This window comes from Patella vulgata, chromosome 8 (genome assembly GCF_932274485.2).
Source record: "Patella vulgata chromosome 8, xgPatVulg1.2, whole genome shotgun sequence".
Lineage (NCBI taxonomy): Eukaryota > Metazoa > Mollusca > Gastropoda > Patellidae > Patella > Patella vulgata.
Window position 1 is genome coordinate 15368332 of NC_065886.2, and position 22757 is coordinate 15391088.

General features: G+C 38.1%; 1 protein-coding gene across 1 annotated transcript in view; it reads left to right on the forward strand.

Annotated features, from left to right (window-relative positions):
• Positions 1-22757, forward strand: part of LOC126830136 (glycine receptor subunit alpha-2) — an 81990-nt gene that overhangs the window by 39831 nt on the left and 19402 nt on the right. The window contains exons 2-3 of the mRNA XM_050560398.2: positions 3372-3518; positions 7863-7945. Of these exons, the coding sequence (XP_050416355.1) occupies positions 3397-3518; positions 7863-7945 (205 nt within the window). The 5' untranslated portion in view covers positions 3372-3396. The remainder of the gene's footprint in view (positions 1-3371; positions 3519-7862; positions 7946-22757) is intronic.

Here is a 22757-nt window from a genome sequence, read left to right on the forward strand (position 1 = left end):
TATTGAATTCTAATTCGTGTTTTTAATGTGGAAGACTATGGATGGTATTGAGTCAGAGATTCGGGTACTTGGTGGGAATTTTGTTTTAATAATTAGGTGAACTCGGTCTGATCTTTAATTGAAAGTAGCTAATCTGTTATCGTATACCAAATAGTATCAATGGTAGTAATTTTGTTAAGAAGAAAATTACAACATGACTAGCAGATGTAGTGGTGTTAATGGATAATCGTATTACTGTACAGTCACACTAGGTATACAGTCAATATAAGGTCATCGTCAAGGTCAACTAATGGAAACCATTGGTGCCAGTAATTGGTAATTTACGCTAATGATAGTCATGAAAAATTCGATTACCGGAATTTGTAGGTAAAATGTAAATATAATCTCTCGAAATATTACACTACACTTTGTAAGTATGCGAAATAGGTTATTAACGTATCAACAGCATAACTGTTACACATAATCTATCTTCTATATATATATATTTGTGACTGTCGTTTGTCTGTCTGTCTGTCTGTCTGTTCGGGGTGGCGGCTACATAGGCCAGGTGGCGTTAGTCTATCACTTCCGGTTTCGGAGTTATGACCCCCGAGCGAAGCCGGGTATCCTGCTAGTAGTTCATAAATACGTTCTCAATGTCTTTATTGTGGGCTGGTATTGGTTATATAGTAAGAAAGTTCATCGGGATTTCCAGTATACATCCTCCTTTTCAGTGGTGCAGGACAGAGGGCCTGGCAAGGGACGACGTATAGTCGTTCGGATGGGACAAAAAAAACGCGTCCCCGTGTACACATTGGCGTGCACGTAAAAAATCCCTTAGCAATTGGAATTCGATATAAGAGTATGCCTTAGTGCCGCTGTCCAGGCAAAATTCCCGCATGGCATATCGTATGGCGTATGCCCAGTCGGAGCAGAACAGTAGGACGTTAAACCCCATTTCAGTTCATGGTTATAGTACTGGGTTAGAGATTAATTGTTATCGTTTGTACCCGAAGTTGTTCATGGATGTAGATTGTTTTGTGTTGTTTTTTTTTAGATCTAAATGTCTTTATTGTACTGAGTGAATGTTTGTTATTGTTTGTTTTATAGGTAGATTATTTTCTAGTTACGAATGTTTTTAGTGTAGAGCTAATGGTTGTTATTGTTTGTAACGTAACTTGTTAATGTTGATTGTTTTATGGTTATGAAATGTTTTTAGTCAATGTATGTTATAGTTCGTACGTAACTAGTTCATGATCGTAGATTGTTTTGTAGTTATGAAATGCAAATGCCACTGTTGTATAATTAAGATCGTATTACATTGGAACTAGCCTATAGTATATTCAATAAGCACCACACGCGCTTACTCACCACGCGCGTTTGTGTCATTAAAAAACTTTATCCAACAGAAATAGAACACGAAGCGATCAACATGAGAAGACATAAACCAAAACTGAATCCAGAAAAACAGCCATTTATATCTAAACAGCATAAAGCTTTTAATGTAATTGATTATGTCCCAATTACTAAATGTTATTTAAAGAATAACATAATCCAGATCCTATTTCATTTCTTTTTATATAGTTTAAAATATCGTTTTACTTGTCTTTACTGCACGAGGATCTGGAAGAGTTATTATATAATCCGTTTTCTGGTTGATGTGATGGATTAAAGGTGCATTAGAGCTGACCGTTTTGGCTAGATAATGAAAAATGAATATATTGAAACTTTCAATTACATTACTTTATTCTGAGCAAAGTTATTAATGTTTAAAGTTTAAACTATATAGTCTCGATTGTCAAATATAATGGCTACGATAATAACCAAAAGTGCTCTTTATTCATTTTATTGTTATATTTTAAATGATGCGAATGTTTTTATCCATTTTAAATATTTAAAGATATCGTAGCCATCCGATGACCCAGAGAGATGAATACGGGTTTGTCATGTGACGAAATTTCTAAATAATAATTAATATAGCCCAGCATAGGAGCAGAACAGTAGGACGTTAAACCCCATTTCATTTCATTTTAATAATTAATATAATATATGATGTAAGAAAAGAAACCAACGATAATGCGTTTTTAAAGGGCCAATCCCGATAATATGTCGGAGAATAAAACTGCTTAATTTTGTGTTAAAATCCCTTAAAATCCTCTACCAAAGGGCTGAGCAACTAACTCAATATTTGTGATACGTTTTCAAACAACTTAAACCTGTCGGTCTTCATCTGGAAATGGAGACCGGTGTACCAAACTGTATTATGCGGTTTATGGATAAATCAGACTTTTACTTTATAAAATTAATGTGTAGGTGAAATTTAACTTTCGTTATCAAGTGCAGCACATGGATCATTCATTGTATAAACCTCTCAAGGAATGGGAATCGATTATCAGGTCACCCAACGAAAAAATGACCAGAAATCTTAAAAGGGTTACGTGTCCGGATAAGCATTTATGACGTTCACGTCCAAACGACTAAATAAGCTGAATTTTTGGGACAAGGTAAACACACCATTCCTCTATATTTTGGCGCTTAAGTTTCAAATGTACTAGGACTTTTATTTTTGAGACTCTGTTCAAATCGGGATAGTCCCTTTAAGCACAGGTATTCAGCAGTCAAGAAAATAATATAAATATTCCATTTTATTGGCTTGTGTTATCGTTCGGGGGCAAACTTTTTATTCATTAGTTTCCACATAATAAATGAAGGGAATTATTTATTGACATCGGTATAATGTTTTCATAAAATATCAGTGTAAAACAAAAAGTGGATTGTTTGTAATAGCAATAAATGTCAAAGTTCGGTATTTGATGTTATAGTCAATTATTTTTACGATAGCAATAACGATTTTGCTGCACAAAAGCAAAAAACCTTGCATAAATGAATGAAAGACAGAATATCAGATATCAGCGAGGATTGCTGTGTATCTGTATTTCAATATTGTCTGTTAAATAAACAGCCAATTATTAGAAACCGGAGCATTGATCATTTAGATTTTAAAGGGAGAGTCCCATATTTTACACGGTACGTATCGAGCTGCTGTGTCTCAGCGGATAAGGCGGTGCCTCGATACGGGGGAGATCTCTTATTTGCCCCAGTGGTAGGTTGTTAATGTTCCTAGTGATTTTCTTGATAGGTTTCCCCTTATCAGGAAGGCATTGCACGGAACCACAACTGGTCGTTCGGACGCCATTATGTGATGAAGCAGCCAAATGTGTCAGCTGATATTATTGCGGTGTTCTCGAGTGATCGGTGGGTTTCTGTAATTTTAAGCTGAAAGCGTTTTTAGAAACGGGAAATGGTTCACCTTGGTTATTCTGACCGTCAGTGTTTAAGCATAAATTTAAATCCTGATTTCAAAAGTCCTATTATGTTTTTTATCTTTTCAGGTTAAATATCGAAATAAGTAAAGAAATGATTTGTATAAAGCTGTCGTCTCTATATTTGGGTATTCTGGTTTTATTTGTTGGAATATATCCAGATGTGTCTGTGTCGGCAGCTACACATCATGTTCATATAAAACCAGAATTAACAAGGTAAGACTATAATATACCGTCATAAACATACGGGAGACATCGGCCTTTTCTAACATATTTTGATGTGTAAATTGTTTCTTTTTGGATTTTAGGGGGTGGCCGACTAGTCACCACTGAGGTCTGTCATTGAGAGATGAGGGTGTGAGGGTGTGAGGGTGTGGGGTGGGGGGTGGGGATTTTATTTATATTTAAATATGTATTCTCAACATAAGTAGTACTTTATTTATCCGGTATAATTCTAGCAAAGTGTAATAAAGCCAATCCTCACAGGGATGTAATAAAGATATCATCATATATTATATTGGCAGTAAAATACAATTACTCTTTTATTTATTACCAAGTTGGGAAATTATAAAGTGCGTTTAACACGTACACCACTGTCTTTTTACGTTGTAATCCAGACAGCGGTTATTCAACCTATAACGAAATAAAATGAAATGGGGTTTAACGTCCTACTGTTCTGCTCCGACCGGGCTAATAAAGACGGGCATACGTCAGTAAGCTATGGGGGAAATTATGCCCAGGCACCGGTACTACGGCCTACTCTTATATCGAATTCCAACTATCAATGGATCTTTTACGTACACGCCAATGTATACAAGGGGTCTAGGTTTTTCGTCCCATCCAAATGACTGGACAGCTCTCCTTGTCAGACCTCCGTCCTGCACCACTGACAGAGGGGGGGGGGGCACTTCGGAACTCAGATAACGGATTTTGGCCAACTGAATAAATGCATGGATGAAATAGGGTTTGACGGCATACTCTTCTGTCCCAACTTTGTTAATTGATGAGCATACGTCATGCTGTTAAAGACAGCAATATAATACTAACTGTCAAGGGTTCTTTTACGTGCACGCCATGGTGTACACGGGACCTCGGTTTTCCGTACCATCCAAACAACTAGACGGTGTTCTTTACTAGGCGCTCCCTTCTGCATCATCGACAAGGGAAACCACGCTGGAAAACCCCAGCGAATTTTCTCGACCAACACCGGGATCGAGCCGATGACCCTCGGGATTAGTGAGCCAACAGAACTCTTCTAAATAAAATATATAAAGGCTATTTCCTTTTCTCTTTGATTAACTTAAAAACATGTCGGCATTAAAATCGTGATTTTATTCTCATGAGACCGTATTAAATATGTGAAAAATAAATAGCTATTATTGAGTAATTCAGATTAGATCCGGTCTAACACTGACTCTGGCATGCAAACTCTTCAATAAGCCAATATGACACGTAATATTCAAGAGGTTTTATTCTAAAACAGAACCAACAGTTACGGTGACCGGATAATTCACTAAACTCATCCAATGTCATACACACCTAGCAAACAAATGGATAGTGCATGGGTGTGTGTGCGTGTGGGTGTTTGTGTGTGTAAGATGGTGTGTGTGTGTGTGCCCTCAAATATCAGATAACATGATAAGAGCCAGTCGTGTTGTTAACTGACATGCAACCCAATAATAAATAAGTATAGTAAATATTAAAAAAAGCCGCAGTAAAACCTCTTGAATAGAAAGGCTTAATCTCGCTTTGAGTCCGCACTATTACATCTTATCAAGGCCTGCACGTAATGTCGATTGGTTAAGGATCCAGCTCTAGGTTAACCTGTTGATTTCGTCAAAGTCACGAGATGTAAACAGGGCTAGCACTAACCCTAGCCCTAACCCCAATCCTCGATAACAATCCCAACCCTGTTTACATCGCATGAACTTGACGAAATTTGCAGGCGGCCTTAATATTTAGACCCCCCCCCCCCATAACCCGATAGAAAATATCGCGAATACTACGTCTCGCGCTTTCCAACTGAAATGTCTCCTAATAATCGAGTTGCAAGGTGGTTCGTTCAGTGTCAAGGATGCTGGAACTTGTTCTCTTCAACTTCAGCTTTTCCGCTATGATAATGCTACGAACCACATCACAGCGTAGTCATAACCTTTCTAATTTACTTTTTTGTTCTTCTATTATGCAAGTAAGTTTGCTTTTTCATTTTTCAACTTAAAACTTCCAATGGCTGTAAACGTGTCTATTCCTTTATGTGTGTGTATTACGACCTCTAATTGGACAATATTATTATTCGCATGTCTGTGGTAAAAAGAGATAACGTGCCTAAACGTTTGGGAATTTCAGACCAAACGAGTAACAGCAAGATGGTGTAAAACTCGTTGTCTTTCCTTGAGGAACATGAAGTAAATCAAGTTACGAAAAACGTTTACAAGACATGCGCATTAAGGAAATGTATCGATTGTTCACAGGGAAAAGAAAGTATATAGAGAATCTCCTATTTTTTGATATCAAAAAAGACGAGTAGGAGATTTTATTTATCACACAATCCCTTCTTACATGCACAAATAAATAAATATAATTCTTTGCTATAAATTTAACTTTTACTGAACCTGGTTACATTACGGCGTAGTGATACATCATTTTTTGACATTAATTCAACCATTGCAAAGTCCTTTATATTGACCCAGTGTTTCCATCAAGGTCAATTAAATAAAAATAGTTCCTTTTTAATAACAAATAAGTTACTTTTAATAAAAAATGAACTGTTCTTTGAAAATAAACAAGTAGTTCCTTTTTGATTGACCAATCAAATTCATGAAAAACGATATCTTCTAAGGAGATATCGCAGTAGATTAAGAAATTTATCACACAAGCGATATTTACTGTAAAATGTATTATTGGGTGATAAACCCCATTAAACTGCGCGTATCTCCCAGCTACGAGGCCAAAATGAAACACAACAATGGAAATTAATTTGTTTTTAACTACTGATATATCTATGCTGGCCAAAGCAGAGTTGACCGTGGAATGTTTGCGATCGCTTAAGCCATTTTCATATTTTCCAAAATAAACGTTACTGCAATACTAAATTGATTGGAAAGCAGAAAGGAATCATAAATTATGTAGCGTCAATTTAGGGGATCCGGTAGAATTATTTTTTGACTGTAAATGGTGCTTTCTAGATCACATCCGGGTGTTTCTACCGTATTGTGACAATCTTAACAATGCATCAACAATGACTTAAATTCAAGATTAAAAAAGGCCCCCAAACTACGTGAAAACATTAACGCCTTGAAGGGCTCGCGAGTCTACCATATCGATGGGCTCATCATCAGTCCGGAGCCACGGTGGCTCAGTGAGTAAGATGCTAACCTAAAGGTCCCTTTGTTCGATCCCTGAGTTGGCCGAGTAAGTTCATCGGGATTTTCTGGCGTGGTTCCTTCTTATAAGTGGTGCAGGACCGAGGGCCTGACAAGAGACAACGTATAGTCGTTCGGATGGGACGAAAAACCGAGGCTCCGTGTACACATTGGCGTGTACGTAAAAGACCCCTTGGCAGTTGGATTTCGATATAAGAGTAGGCCATAGCGTGGTGTATATCTGTCCCAATCGGAGCAGAACAGTAGGTCGTTAAACCCCATTTCATTTACAGTCCACCCATGTGTAACGTTTTGGTAAGATGTCACTTCAAATTCGTGGCAGCAGCGTACTTCAGCTTTCAGAAGGAAAAGGGTCCTAAGATAATCTCCGCGTAAACTGTCACCCCACAAATCAAATCCACGTAAAATAACCCACGGTTTTAGTGTTGCCCACAATCAAAGGTGTAATATAACCACAGGTTCGTTGATCACGGCACCATTTAAGAGTATGTAATATAACCACAGGTTCGTCGATCACGGCACCACTTAAGAGTATGTGATACAATACATAACTCTTATTTATTAAAAAGATATATTAATACTGGATAACAGGTACAATTCTACATATGAACGTCATTTGGTTGGGTATAGTAACGTCTATCTATAGCTGCTCCTACTAGGTCTCAGAAGACCTAACTTCTCCGGGGTCGAGGGCAGACCCTCTCCCGAGGTCCGGAAGACCTCTAAGTCTCTACGGGTCTCTCCCATCTCTCTCCAGGTCTGCCTAGGTCTGATTCTCAACTAGGCTTTTTATAAGGTGCAACAATATCTGTCGCGTCAGATAGGCACGCCATAGTTAATAGCATTAGTAATCAGAACAATGAAAACTATTTATTAAGATTCACACATCTTATCTTTAGACAAAAGGTGTCGATACGTGTTAAGCCTAAATCTTATGTCATATAGACACTCCGAAGATACATGTTTGACAAACCCATTCAATCTTACATAATATTATGTCAACACCCCACACCTGATGCAGATTAAATTTTACAATTAATCTGACACTTTTAAGTATATGTCCAAAATGAGATACAAATAAAAAGTATGAATTCAAAATACAATATTAAAATTTAGATCCCAAATGACATTGTATTACAAAGGTAGCCATTTTAATTTCGTTGTTTTGATATTACAGGAAAGCTCTACTAAATCAAATGATCAACACGTCAGCGACTGAAGATCCATATGATCCGAGGGCACCGCCGGATTATGAAAAAGGTAAAAACAATCACTTTTCAATCGTGTGGCTCTTAATCACGGATTTCACTATCGTATTGTTATGTCATATTACCGTTACGACACTTTATATTTTAAAAATAACATTATTAGTAACCGCAATGTTTACGGATAAAGAGTACTGTGTTAACTCGTAACCTGCGTGTTTGCGAATAAAGATTATCTCGTAACAACGGTGTTTACGAATAAAGATTATCTCGTAACAACAGTGTTTACGAATCAAGATTATCTCGTAACTACCGTGTTACGAATCAAGATTATCTCGTAACTACCGTGTTTACAAGTAAAGTTTAACTCGTTTACATGGTGTTTATGAATAAAGATTATCTCATAACCAAGGTGTTTACGAGTAAAGATTATCTCGTAACCGCAGTGTTCACGAATAAAGTAACTGCTGTGTTTACGAGTAAAGTTTAACTCGTAACCACAGTGTTTACGAATAAAGTTTACTTCGTAAATACCGTATGTATTTATGAACCCTAACCCATTACCTCGTATTATATATGATTACCTTAACTCTAACCCTGTCCTAACTGTGGTTATGAATAACCCCTTTCATAATGCAATACAGTGCCTGGTACATAATTTGACTGAATACAAATTATTCAACTCTATCTAATCACAGGGGTTTAGGGGAGAAATTAAACTCCTGCAGAAACGTAACCACTCCTTCGTGCTGTAAACTGCTTCATTCGGTCTCTTTCGGTTTTGTCACGTGTGCGTTTGGCTTGGGTTTCGTTCAATGTGTATAGTGGATCAGTAGGTCGCAAACGGATTTTGTCACGTTTGCGTTTGGCTTAGGTTTCGTTCAATAAGTATATCAAGAAATCGAATTGTTTGAAAACCGCACATTTTGTTTAAGTCCTGGATCAGTAGGTAGCAGATTAATTTTGATAGTATGTTGTTACGTTTAGCTTATTAGATGATGCCGTTACGAATGTCAAAATGAAATGAAATGAAATGGAGTTTAACGTCCTACTGTTCTGCTCCTAAACTGGGCTAATGAAGACGGGCATACGCCATACAGTATGCTATGAGGGATATTTTGCCCGGGCAGCGGCACTATCGCCTACTCTTATATCGCATTCCAACTGCCAAGGGATCTTCGGTTTTTCGTCTCATCCGAAGGACTAGACAGCTCTCCTTGTCAGGCCCTCCGTCCTGCATCACTGACGAGGGGGAACCACGCCGGAAAATCTGGATGAACTTTCTCGGCCAATGCAGGGATCGAACTACGAATGTCAAGAAATGGCTAAGGTTTCTAAGGCTTGTATTTTTGTCAATAATACATATATCATGATATCTGACTGTTTAAAATACGCATGGATCAGTGAGTGCGGATATTAGTATAATCAGCAGTTAAATTACGATCAGGCCCAGTAAATTAGTGGAGCTGTGTACGTCAAGGTATTTGTCCAGGGAATACAGATGACTCCAGTATCGATCATATCCTGACTGTCGAGGATTCAGCTTTAATAAAATATTCTGATTTCCTCTCAGGGAGGAAAAATTTACGATATTCTCCCCTCCCCTGTGTATTCCACGGCTCGCTCTTTTATTAGATCTCAGTGACATAATAGTATTATCAACGTTCTGGGTCGTGCGAGACACTAGAACTTTAGACATATAATCAGGTTTCAGGGTTTTTTTCTGTAACGAAATTTCAAAAAAATGAATTTAATCAATATAGGCTGAAAATGAGATCCGCCAAACAACAATTCAGATAACAAAATTCAATCTCCCTGGATCTACAATTTTTAAAATGTCCGACGAATCTCTCGATTTCGAGAATGTCTTGCATACGGAACCCAATCAAAAAAAAATAATTTAATAGATCAGAAAAGCAGATAATTTGCCAGTGGGACTTGTACATGGGTAGCTTTGAATGAAAAGTACATCTTTGAAAGTCTATCGGATCAATGGTGGTGAAATTTTAAGTGAAATATAAAGTAAATATGACTTAGAAAATGGCTTCGAACAACGCCTTCTGAGATTCTAATACCTCATTTTCTCTGAGTGTTATTATTATTATGTTCATCATCACCATCATGGGGAGCCACGGTGGCTAAGTGAGTGAGACGCTGACTCGCTAGTCTGGACGTCGCGGGTTCGCTCCCGGTGTTGACCGAGAAAGTTCTTCGGGATTTTCCGGCGTGGTTCCCCTCGTCAGTGCTGCAGGTCGGAAAGCCTGACAAGGACAGCTGTCTAGTCGTTCGAATGGGACAAAAACCGAGGTCCCGTGTACACATTGACGTGCACGTAAAATATCCCTTGGTAGTTGGAATTCGATATAAGAGTAGGCCGTATCGCCGCTGTCCGTACAAAATTCCCCTCATGTGTATGGCGTATGCAAAACAGTAGGTCGTTAGGCCCATTTTATTTCAATTCATTCATTTCATCATCTACAGGTTATTCTATTTCGTTTCGTTTTTATAGTTCAAAATTTCGTTTTACTTGTCTTTACTACACTTGGATCTGGAAGAGTTGTTATTTAACTCGTATTCTGAATGGTGTCAGGGATAAGCCAATGAAACGGTCTATTACGGCGAGCTTTAGGCGTGTTTTGCACGGAACTGTGGGTAATCTACTAGTAACATCAATTCTGATTGGTTAATCAAATGTCTGACATCATAGGGTCATAAGTCTGTCTTTTTTTATCCCTGACGTGACCTATCGCTATAACTTGAAAGATCTTCATGTAGTGTAGGCCATCGAAAGTATAAAAAAACGAAACGAAATATAGATCGGTATTTTAATCAGATTGCAGTCGGGTTCATTAACTTGAGATTTTGAGATTTTATTATCACTGCTAACATAACCACTTAAAATTCTCCGAACTAACCAGTTTATTTACAAGTCCTTTCAATCAAGTTCTGTAATAATTTGCGATCTTGGCCTATTTTCGTGCGTTCATTGCTAAACTAAATGTGTTGCTTGACAAGTCTCTATCGACACAGCACACTAAATTAAATGGGTTTCTTTCTGACAAATATAAAATATCGCTTTCAATATTAATGTCATAATAAATTCTCCTGATCATTTTGACAAGCATGGTGAAGTAAGTGGCAGCTATAGACGGGGATATTGACAAGAGTGGCAATATATTTACACTTTTTTCTACTACTTGAGCTGGGATAGCTGAAAAAGGGTGTAAAACCAATCTAACCAAAGCAAATTAAACCAATAATTGTTAATTAGTCGTCATTTGAAAAGGTCAGGTATCCGTCCATTTTGTTTTGAAGTCTATAATTTCCACTTCAATGTTGCTGTCATCGGCGTATTGACGACAATTAGTCACTGACGGGTGTCAATTAAAACACAATTCGTATTATTGAGTTATAGTCATCTTGCTTATTTGTTTGTGTTCAGCCTTAGGAAAATTTATTTTGACGTTTGGATGTTTTCCCCTACAATGGTGTACTCTTTATTTGTGTTATTATTCTTTTCGTCATACTAGAGTTAGATCACACGGTTTGTCATATATCAAACACTTGTACGTGACATGGATATGGACTTGGAGATGGATGGCCTGTCTAACTTCGTGTGTTTTCGCTGGGTCCTACAGTTTCTTCCCAAGGCTAAAATAAATGCAAATTATTAAAATAAGATTTTATCTTATGTTAGTCCCGAAATGACCTAGTTTCTGTGGACTGGACGTTAAACCGCATTTCCCACTCTCTCTTTTTTCATCGTACTAAAACATAGACATTTGGGGTAGGTTGACACGGGTGGAGTTCTGCGTCAAACCGGTAGTTAGCAATATGGAATCAAGGTGAAGGGGTTAAAATCTCCGGAACCAACGAAATGGTATTGTATACTAGTAATTTGACAGTAACTGATGATAAATCAATATTCATAGCCTTCGTATCGTACAACGTACAATAAAAATCAAAAGCAATGACTGGAGGTCTAGACTGGAATAAAAATGTAGCCCCCCTCGGTCATCCCTCCGGCCTTTATCGAACGAACGGATTTTTGTAAGCCAATTATTGTTATCGATTGTGTTCCTTATTCAAGACATAGTCTAGTATTTTGCCGGAAGTTCCTATAACAACCGGGGGTTGGGTGACTGAATGGTTTCGATTATCCACTTGTACATGACAAGGCTTAGGGTCACTTATCCAACCTCGTGAGTTTTCCCCTGGTCCTCCGGTTTCCTCTCAATGCAACAGATCCCTACGTGCAAGAGAATTATTGAAATAAAATTGAACCATATGTAAGTCCCGAAATGATTTAGTTTGTGTCGATAGGACGTTAAACTCCCACGTCCTGAGAAGGGTGTAGAATATCCAATAAAAGCTAAATTCTCACAACTTTAGAACAAGCCCTCTCTTTAACCTCTTTTAAAGGGAAAAAAGCATTTAATATAATTGCAGTGACAGCAGAATTCCAAACTAAAAGAAAAAAATGAGCTAAATTTGTGTATGAAAACCTGACACTGTGATGGACTAATTGGATTACAGCCATTCGATGATAAACCCGTGGTGCGTAAAACACATTACCGTACACGTAGGACCCCAGTGGCACTAGCACAATCACATAATCTAAAATCAATCACATAATCTAAAATACACACACACACACACACACACGCACACACCTCACAACAAAACCAACACTTATTATATTCTTCAACTGGCACAATAAAACCGACGATGTGTCCTTCCTTTGATAGAAAGTTTTTTCGAGACGGTTGAGGATGAGTTCAGGGCGGTCGGGGAGAAAACCAGACCAGTTGTGTTTGGGACGTCATTCCACACGGGAAATTCATGTCCTAAATCCTTACTGTGCAGTCTAACTAGTGCGGGAATCCCCCCGCCCCACAGCCCCCTGGTCTGAACATAGACTCTCCCAGTAAATGTCGCTTTGTGTGTCTAATCTAGACAGTTTTACTATTGATTGTGATCCATTAAGTCAAGGTTGGCCATCACGAATTTAGACACAACATCAACGATGTGTAACCAACACAACACGTTTTATTAAACTTGTGACATAAATCAATTAATCCCGTCTACAGCATTTAAAGATATACTTATTCTGAATATTGCTGTGTCTTTATGTTCTTGAAGACGACATTGTCTGTGGTTTATTGTGACAGATTCCTCTTCTGCGGGGGGGGGGGGGAATGGTTAGCGCATGCGCGTTGTACCTTGAGGTCTGTCATTGAGTCAGATGGCGTGGTTTTATTTCATTTCCCCGGTTGTACGTGACAAGGAGTAGGGTCACCTGTCCAACCTCCTGGGTTTTCTCCAGGTCCTGCTAACAGACACCTACGCGCATGCGAATTACTGAAGTTAAATTGAACCATATGTTAGTCCCGAAATGACCTAGTTTGTTTCGAGTGGACATTAAATCAGGCTTCTTCCCGGGCCAAATTATCTCACAGCACATTACATGTCGTGAGTACGCCATCATTAGCCGAGTTGCCGTTATTGATGGCCCAGAAGAGCGAATACCGATACCCTGACTCAGTCGTTAGCGTTCATCTAGACTTTAGTCAGTAAATTTATCAACTTCAAAATCCTCAACGATGTATTTTCGTAACAGACGGTGTAACCCTAGCCTAAGTCAAAGACATAAAACAAACTAATGTGAACAGTTCGTGTTGGTTAGAGACGAGAACGATGTACTTTATTGGTGTAAATAGTCTCTATCAATCACCAACCTTTCTTATCTTAGAACATATTGTTTAATGATATTACGTCATTCTCCATGGTTACCGATTCGGTACACTCGGATTCATTCGAGGTCTCTTGCCATCGTGTGTGTTTATTACAATACAAAAATATCTTATCTATCTGAATTCTGCTAGTGAGAAGTTGTATCACGTAACTACGGGCCTATTCGTTACAGTCCTTGGTAATAGCAAGACTATAACTATCGTAGGAATGTGGTTAGCACCATGGTAACAATTTCATAACAATTTCTTGTAGTATTGTAGTATGTAGTAGTTATTAGCACACTTTCCGAGGTGTGTCGGTGAATATCAGGACAGTTTTGGTCGAGGGGCCCAGCCGAGGCGGAGCCGAGGCGGCTCCCGACCAAAACTGTCCTGATATTCACCGATACACCGAGGAAAGGTGCTAATAAGTTACTTACATCACATTTCTATCGAGTATTGTGAAGCAAAATGTGAAAAATAGTATTTATTATCGAGTCGTTTCAACCGAAAAGTGACAAATACTTTCTGCTCTTTCATTATTTATCCCTTTCTGAGCCTCACGTTACATTTCATGATACTCTGAGCGTAAAACAATCACGTGTTTGTTTAGACCACATCGTCAAAACAACTTGTCTATGGCGTAGAGGACTGCGATATTATTAAATGTAGTGTAAAGGAAATGCGAAACGTGGGTCATTCCTGGTGAAAGTATGCATCGGCGGATGGTTCTTCCGTTGAAATTTATTTGTAATAAAGTTTATCACTTTCTAGGCGTTTTTTTTTTCATCCTGCTTATTTCCAATGCCTGTGAAGTGTCCGGCAAGAGAACTGCGCCTTCTATCATCACAATTAATTAAAATAATTATTCAATATTCTAATTTATATATTTTGCATATTAATATTTACCAAATTATGAAATAGATGCCAATTGATATGTATAATAATTGATTTTTGTAATATGTTGTTATGTTAATTTAATGTCATTGTATATGTTTTTGAGCTGCCATGTAGTTCCCCCCATTTTGTTTTGTTACTATGATTTTGACTAGTTGTTTCATGTACATTGTATAGAACCATCGTTATCAATTGCGATCTGGGTCGGACTAAACGTCCGCTACTTATTGCTTGATAGGTATTTAAAACGGTATAAAAGTATCCGTGTATCAGAAATGAATAGTACTCTTTCTGTACATTTCTGATACACGGATACTTTAAGGCATGTATTGCAAATAAACAGGACAGTTTTATCAAAGGTTGCCAGTGGCAACGAGTAGAAGTGGGATGTAAATAGTTGAAAGTGGCACAGTTGTTAGTGGGCTAGATCTAGCCATGTGTAGATTCCTTGTGTACTCGAATAAAAAACTGTATCCCAGTCTTCCATTTCCAATCAGCTGCGAACGAACGAGGACCGATTTAACTTCCACTTGACTTAAATAGGTGGGGGGTGTGTGTGTGGGGTGGGGTGGGGTGGGGTGGGGGGTAACCTGTTTTCCTATGAATATAATATTCAATTCTATACCGATGCAATAGCTCAAAGACTTGATGTAGTAAATACGCCTAGTTGATTGGACGCGACGAAAACACAAAGTTCTTTGTACATATTGACGTGCATGTTAAAAGAGCCCTGGACAGTTGGAATTGGAAAGACGAGTAGGCCATAGAACCGATGTCTGGGAAATATTGCCCCCGGTAGAACACTGTGTGGTCTATACCTCTCTTTATTACCCCGTCTTTATTAGCACACTGTATGTCGTATGTCCGTCTTCATTAGTCCAGTTGGAACTTCTCTACATTACCTCATTTGCTTGTGCATAACAGTAGGTCGTTAAATCATATTTTAATTCATTTCGTATACCAGTCCCACATGTCGCTATGTCTATTCGTACATTAATATGCCGTGTCCTGAAACAATAAGTCTTTCAGGATTAGCTAGATAAGTGAGCTTTGGCTACGAATCATCAATCAAGATATTTGTAGGTTAATGTTTCATGATCGGGTGTAGGCAGCTTTGATCACTGTCTCTTCTTTCCTTTCCATATCTCTATAAATCTTATAGTTGGGAAGTCGCGGTACCATACCTTCTATTTCGAACTAATCATTAGAGATTCCAAAATACACTTATCAAATCTCCGATTACCAAATACATCCGTGCGCATCATATCAAGTTAATATATTATCACCTAACATTGGATATCGGTTAGGTTAGTCTGTGCGCCGGTGCTTGTCGGCAATCCAGACGTTTCGGTCGTAGGAAGCTCGATGACAAAGAGCATATAAAATCATAGGTAATCGTAAACATCAAATTAAATGAAAATAAACGACCCTTCGCATTCAATCAACTATATTGTCATCCCATTCCCAGTATTTTAAAACCTTAAAGATGGGTTCCCAGAAAAGTATTTATCGGGTTGTTATTTCCAATAAAAGTATGGCAATTTTGGTATTTATATGGAAAGTAGAGATATCCAATCTTACTAGAGAAATACTGGATTCCCCGAAAAACACGCATGGAGCGTATACTTTACAAAAATGTAAGGGTTCCCCTATTCGACAGCCCGACGATTAGGAATTTCTTCACGTGTAATGTCAAAGGTCACACGCGAACATTGAGCGCTTGATGTACAAGTTGATAAACTTATGAAGAGTTAGACGTACAGCACTTTCTGAGATAAAAATGATGGAAAAAGACGCGGGTGGTGGATAATCCGAGAATTTAATTAGGATTCGATATTTGTAATATTATAGTAAGCGATTAAAGACAACATCGTCTTATGTATGCAATGAAATCTCCTCTGACTTGCAAGAGAGGTAAGTCACGTGACGTAAACATGACCTGGTTTGATCGAATTTTTATAGCAGGGCATTCCTTGGCATTTACAATGTTTGAGGAGGATTTGAAGCAAAATTATGACAAATTAATTAGTTTGAATATGTTTTTAGTCCATATATACCATTAAATCACCCAGTTTGTACGCGGGAATGTATCTTTAACATATTAATGACTATTGTAACACTATCAGTGTTTAACAGAATATATAATTTATTTTCATCAGGAACAAGAATATAAAACAGGAACATAAATAAAATAGGAACCTACACAAGAACATAAACACGGTGCATTACTAAAGGTTATACCAGAAAGGTAAACTCCTTTAAAGCAATCATTCCGCCCCTAAAGCGGTTGGCCACGGGTGAGTCCATGCTCTCGTATCCCAGACTACAGGAAAAAAATCGGTCTTACCTTCAAACAGGAGAGGAATCTGATAATGAGCTAGTCTTAAAGGACAATATTGGTGTCAGTCATTATAAAATATGTGATAGAGCTCGTTAAATACATCCCAAATATAATTTTAACACAGAGATCATTGCCACAGGAGATTTGTAATAAGCATGTGAAGAAACGGGAAGTGACGTAAAACATGACAAACACGAGTTGTCCTTCTATAAAACTGGCTGAAGTAACGAGCGGTAACAGATAAACGATCGAATTTCATTTCACTGATAATTCAGTTGAAGATGAAAAGTTGTTATATGAGACGATGAGAGGATATCTGACAATTCAAAAAAAGAATTGGCTGTCAGTACAGATAAAAGATAACGAACAAATTAGAAAAAGTCCGTGCATTACCATGTTTTATTAAGAACAGAATGCATAAAAACGGGGGAATGCACGGGATTTTTCTATTTTTTTCGTGTCCCTTATCTAGACACGATATAGAAGGACAACTCGTGTTTGTCATGTTTGGCGTCACTTCCCGTTTCTTCACGTGCTTGTTACACATCTCCCGTAGCAATGATCTCTGTGTTAAAATTATATTTGGAATGTAATAATGATTGACACCAATATTGTCCTTTAACACACTAGTAAATATATACATGTAATAATGAGCTGGTGGAGAATCGGATACTAACATCTAATAATGATCTGATCTTAACACACTAGTAATATATACATCGTCAATACCATGTGGGCGGGGTTGGATGGCTGAATGGTTAGCACGTGCGCGCTGTATCATAAAGCCTGTTATTGAGTCAACTGGCGTGGTTTCGAATCCCCGGTTGTGCGTGACAAGGAGTAGGGTCGCCTGTCCACCCTCGTGGGTTTTCTCCGGGTCCTCCGGTTCCTCCCACAGCTAAAGACCCCTACGCGCAAGCGAATTATTGAAATAAAATTAAAACCATATGTTAGTCCCGAAATGACCTTGTTTGTGTCGAGTGGACGTTAAACCCCATTTCTCTCTATCTCTCTCTCTTTCTCCCACACTCTCTCTCTCTCAATACGATGTGACAATTATCAAATCGATAATTAAACACAACCAATACATGTTGTGTTCAGTAGCCTATATCCTATATTATCAAGTCGATAATGAAACACAATCAATACATGCTGTGTTCAGTAGCCTATATCCTATATTATCAATAACGTGGGGTACAATTCATCTAATAAATGTTGCTATGTTACATCCATAGAATATAGTCTAAATGTGATACAAGTTATGGAGCACTTTGTCACACTCTCGATTAGATTTTGATCTGTAGAGAAAGTGTTATTTTCACTTCAAGAAATATTGGCTCTATCCGTTATCTCTTCAAGAAATATCGGCTCCATCAGTTATCCCATTACAGGAGCCGGAGCTGCGACTCTAGCTAGTTCCTTGGTGATTTCTACACTAGACTATTGTCTTGATTCAAGAAGTATCGGCTCTATCAGTTATCTCTTCAAGAAGTATCGGTTCTATCAGTTATCCCATTACGGGAGCCGGAGCTGCGACTCTAGCTAGTTCCTTGGTGATTTCTACACTAGACTATTGTCTGGATTCTAAGGAATGAAACAGAACGAATATGCGCATCCAAAATACGTTTGCTACCATTGTGACTATGTGACGCCAGGGCTCTCATGTCACTTCATTGTTGACAAAACTCAATGGTTGCCTAGCAGTTGCTGTGACTGGGAGTGGCCAACCGCGCATGTGCCGTCTTTTGAAAATTAACGTCCCACCTAGATATTTGCTCTCAATTCATTAGAGAAAGTTTTGTGTTCCTCTTTAGTTGTCTCTCTTTCCAGGCAGGATAGACTTACTCTCCCGGACACCTGTTACCACTGTTTATCGTGTATTTTGTACACGATAAACAGTCCATTTGCTGATTACACTATTTTGCCATACCATTTTTTTAGGACTTCGAATTTTGTCTAATGGTTTGGATTGTTCGTACTTGGTTTTATATTATTTCCAGGTGTCTGCAGTCATAAAGTAGAATAAACCACAGCCAAACCCCCTCACTCAATCAATGTAAATCTGACTATTATTGTGTTAATGTGCCATGGGCATGTTTTGTGGATTTGGCGCTTTATAGATGGGCACATAATTGTTACCAATGCCGACAATTTGATTAGTTAATCAGTCTCGCCTGAAAGAAATCATGCCAGATTGGGATGGATTGCCACATAAAAAGGAGAGAGAGAGAGAGAGAGAGAGAGAGAGATAGAGAGAGGGGGGCGAGAGCGAGAGTTTAGCGTCCACTCGACACAAACTCGGTCATTTCTGGACTAACATATGGTTCAATTCTGTTTCATTAATTCGCTTGTGCGTAGTGTTCTTAAGCAGTGGGCGGAAACAGGATGATCCAGAGAAAACTCACGAGGTTGAACAGGCGACCCTACTTCTTGTCACGTACAAGCGGGAATCAAAACCAAGCCACTTGAATCAATGGCAGACCTAATGACCCACGCGCAAGCGTTAACCATTCGGCCTCCCGACTCCCCGGCATAAAAAGGAATTTGATATTATACTATGGGGTCATCCAGTGTCACTGTTGTTATAACACATCAATCTTCCATCTGTGTCCAGTATATTCATTGATACTTTACTTAGAGAATTTATATCCTAATACAGTTTCATCCAATGACTAAGTTTCTAAAACTCAATTTAATATAAATGGCGAGTGACGGATAAAGTTCGAAGTCTAACAAAACAATATATTAAACGACGATAAACTGAATTAGCCCGCTTAACATAGAACACGGTCTGTCATTTATATTCATTTGTTGGACCGAAGTAATTCAATTAAATCTAGACGGATAAAAACCACGCAACAATCTAATACGCTTGCCTTAATTCAGACAGTTTTATCTCCAAGTCATTAATCAAAACACAAATTCTATTAACCACAAAGAACGGCCAAAGTCTCTTATGTGTGTGTAACATGTTTTCTGTCGTTTCGGGAAGAACAAAAAAGACTGAAACAATCATCAGTAAGTATTTGGAAGATATGTTTGCCTGGTAGTTTAGCAAGGTCCCCGTCCTGCACCTCTGACAAGAGAAACCAGACTGGGGAATTCGAATGAACTTTCTCGGCCAACACCGGAAGTGAACCCGAGACCGCCAGGTTAGCATGCCAGCGCCTTACTCACTGTATAAAAAACGACCAATTTAGTGTCGTGCCTTTGTTATATTCTCTAGGTCATGTAATTTCTACTTGAAGTTAAGTTTAAGTAGGCAATCGAAGAGCTCAAATTGAACTTTACACCGTTTGCTAATATCGTAAATCATTATATTGTGTTTGAAGAAAATAAGTGGGCAATCGAGGAGCTCAAATGGAACTTAACGCCGTTTGCTAATATCGTATGTTGCATTTAAAGAAAATAGCATTCTGTTTGGTAATAATAAAAACCGCCAGTTACTCACTATAGATAAACACTTAGCTTTGTTTATTAAAACAGAGAACATGCAGATACAAATTGTTTCAACAACCCACTTTACCCTCAGGAATACAGTAGTTAGATTGAGATGGACAGAGGAGGAGCTTGCATGTATCATAGGTTCCGGGGTGCCTAAAGAATCCGCCCGGGAACCCTACCTTCTTAATAGTAGATGATTCATTTTTATGTACTTCACAAAATCAACTGCATCTGGTAATAAGGGTAACTTTATTATTTTCAAGAGGAGTTACTGTCGATCTGTGCAGGTTCAGTCCAACTTGTTTTGATACGGACCGGTGCGTAAAGAGGCAATTCAGTTCTAAAGCTCAAGCAGAACCAAAACAGAGTTCGCAAGTTTATCCCATTAGTTTATTACCACTTAAAACACGGTATTTTCTGAAGAGTTTATTTAAGGAGAACATTTTGCACTTCTTCACAACGATCGATGGAACTCAATTAAATTTGGTACAGCCTCGTAGCCCTGTAGGGATAGACCATGGGCACCCTGCAGGTGCACAGTTTTGTTTTACACTTGTCGAGTATTGGTTTTGTAAATGACAAGTTGTTTGACGGAAACGTTGAAATGTATTCTTCACGTGGTAAGTTTCAACACTAGTAAGATTAAAGTATAACGTTGTCGGGGAATATAATATTTCTACCCAGATTGATTATTTAACGTTTGATTAAGGCAACACAATCATAATATCAACGCCAGATAATTAATTCTCCACTTTGGATTCAATCGGATTTAAAACCGGTCGATCAGTTAGACTCAAGAATACGTCAAGACGTTTTTACTGGCGATTATTCTCCTGTAGATTGAAAATTGCGGAAAGTTCAACTTTAAAGAAATATGTCGATAGAATCTTTAAGAAAAAATTGCAGGAAAAGAGAAAATAGTAATAGTAATTATGTATATTTGCATAAGGGGCAGTATAGATCGATGGAATTTCGCTTCATTATATCTTTCTAAATACTGGGCAAAATTGACTGATATCCCTACCATTGTAGTTTGCAATAGCTCCCTATGGCTCAAATCGCGCTCAGGATCTTGAATAATATTAGTAGAAGGTAGGCATGATAAAATGCACTATTGTAAATTCCAATACTTTTAATGCTATCTGAGGTTGAAAACGAATCATATATTTATCCAACATGCAACTAGATTAGGCGAGCGTTTAGGGGTTACGTTAGACTACCTTTCAAAAACACACAACGTGTTTCTTAGACAATAAACCTCGTCGAATTTCAAAATAGTAATCAGTGATATTAATCTAGTGAAAATCATTACATGCGCAAATTCTATTCTAGACGACTCATCAATAATATTAATTATATTCTTTGATCCTGACACGAAAACTAGACATATCATATCTCTGAAAACAGGAGTATCAATAATTTCAGAAAATTGTTTGGCTTGGGTCGAGTGAAGGCACCCAAAGTCATGCCGATATTGAAAGGTTTAAATTAATATTCTGCTGGCTGAAATAACATAAATGTTATTAATGTACGTTCGAGAGTGCAATAAATCAATTCTGCAAACATTGTGTAATTGTTGTCTTTAATTATACTTTTGATGTTTGAATACCTGAATTTAGCAACAAGAAAAATCACCGGTTATTTGGTTATTAAAGTTTAGCTATGACGCAAACTGATTAAAACACAGATCCTATTTCGTGTCGTTTTTTATAGTTCAAAATATCGTTTTATTTGTCTTCACAACACTAGGATCTGGAAGAGTTCCTATATAACAGGCGCTCTACTTGATGTGAGGAATTAGCCAATGAGACGGACTGTTACGGCGAGTTCTTGGCGTGCTCTGCCCGGAACTGTGCCGCTCGTGTTATGCCTGACGCGACCTCCCAGTACAACTGTTCAGATCTTCATGTAGTGTAGGCCATCGAAAGTATAAAAAAAATAAACGAAATATAGATCTGTATTTGGCTATGACGTTACCCTAAACAGTGGCCATACTTGTTTTCAATTTGTAGAACAAACATGGCGACTGATTATGGCGTATAAGAAGATAGGCCGGCCACGCCCACATCCAGTATATGCCTTGTCAGACATAGTGTCCACATCCGACTGGCTATATTTCAACTACCAATTACCTCATACACCATCACCTAATTGGCGTGGGTTTTTTTTTTCACTGTGAAAATACCTGAATTTAGCAACAAGGAAAATCAGCGGTTATTTGGCAATTACAGTCTTGCTATGACGTCACCCTAAACAGTGGCCAAAATTGTTTTCAATTTGTAAAACAAAAATGGCGACTGATCATGGTGTATAAGAAGATAGGCCGGCCACGCCCACATCCAGTATATGCCTTGTCAAGCACAGTGTCCACATCCGTCCAGCTATATTTCAACTACCAATTACCTCTTACACGATCGCCTGACTGACGTGTTTTTCACTCTCAGCTTACTGAA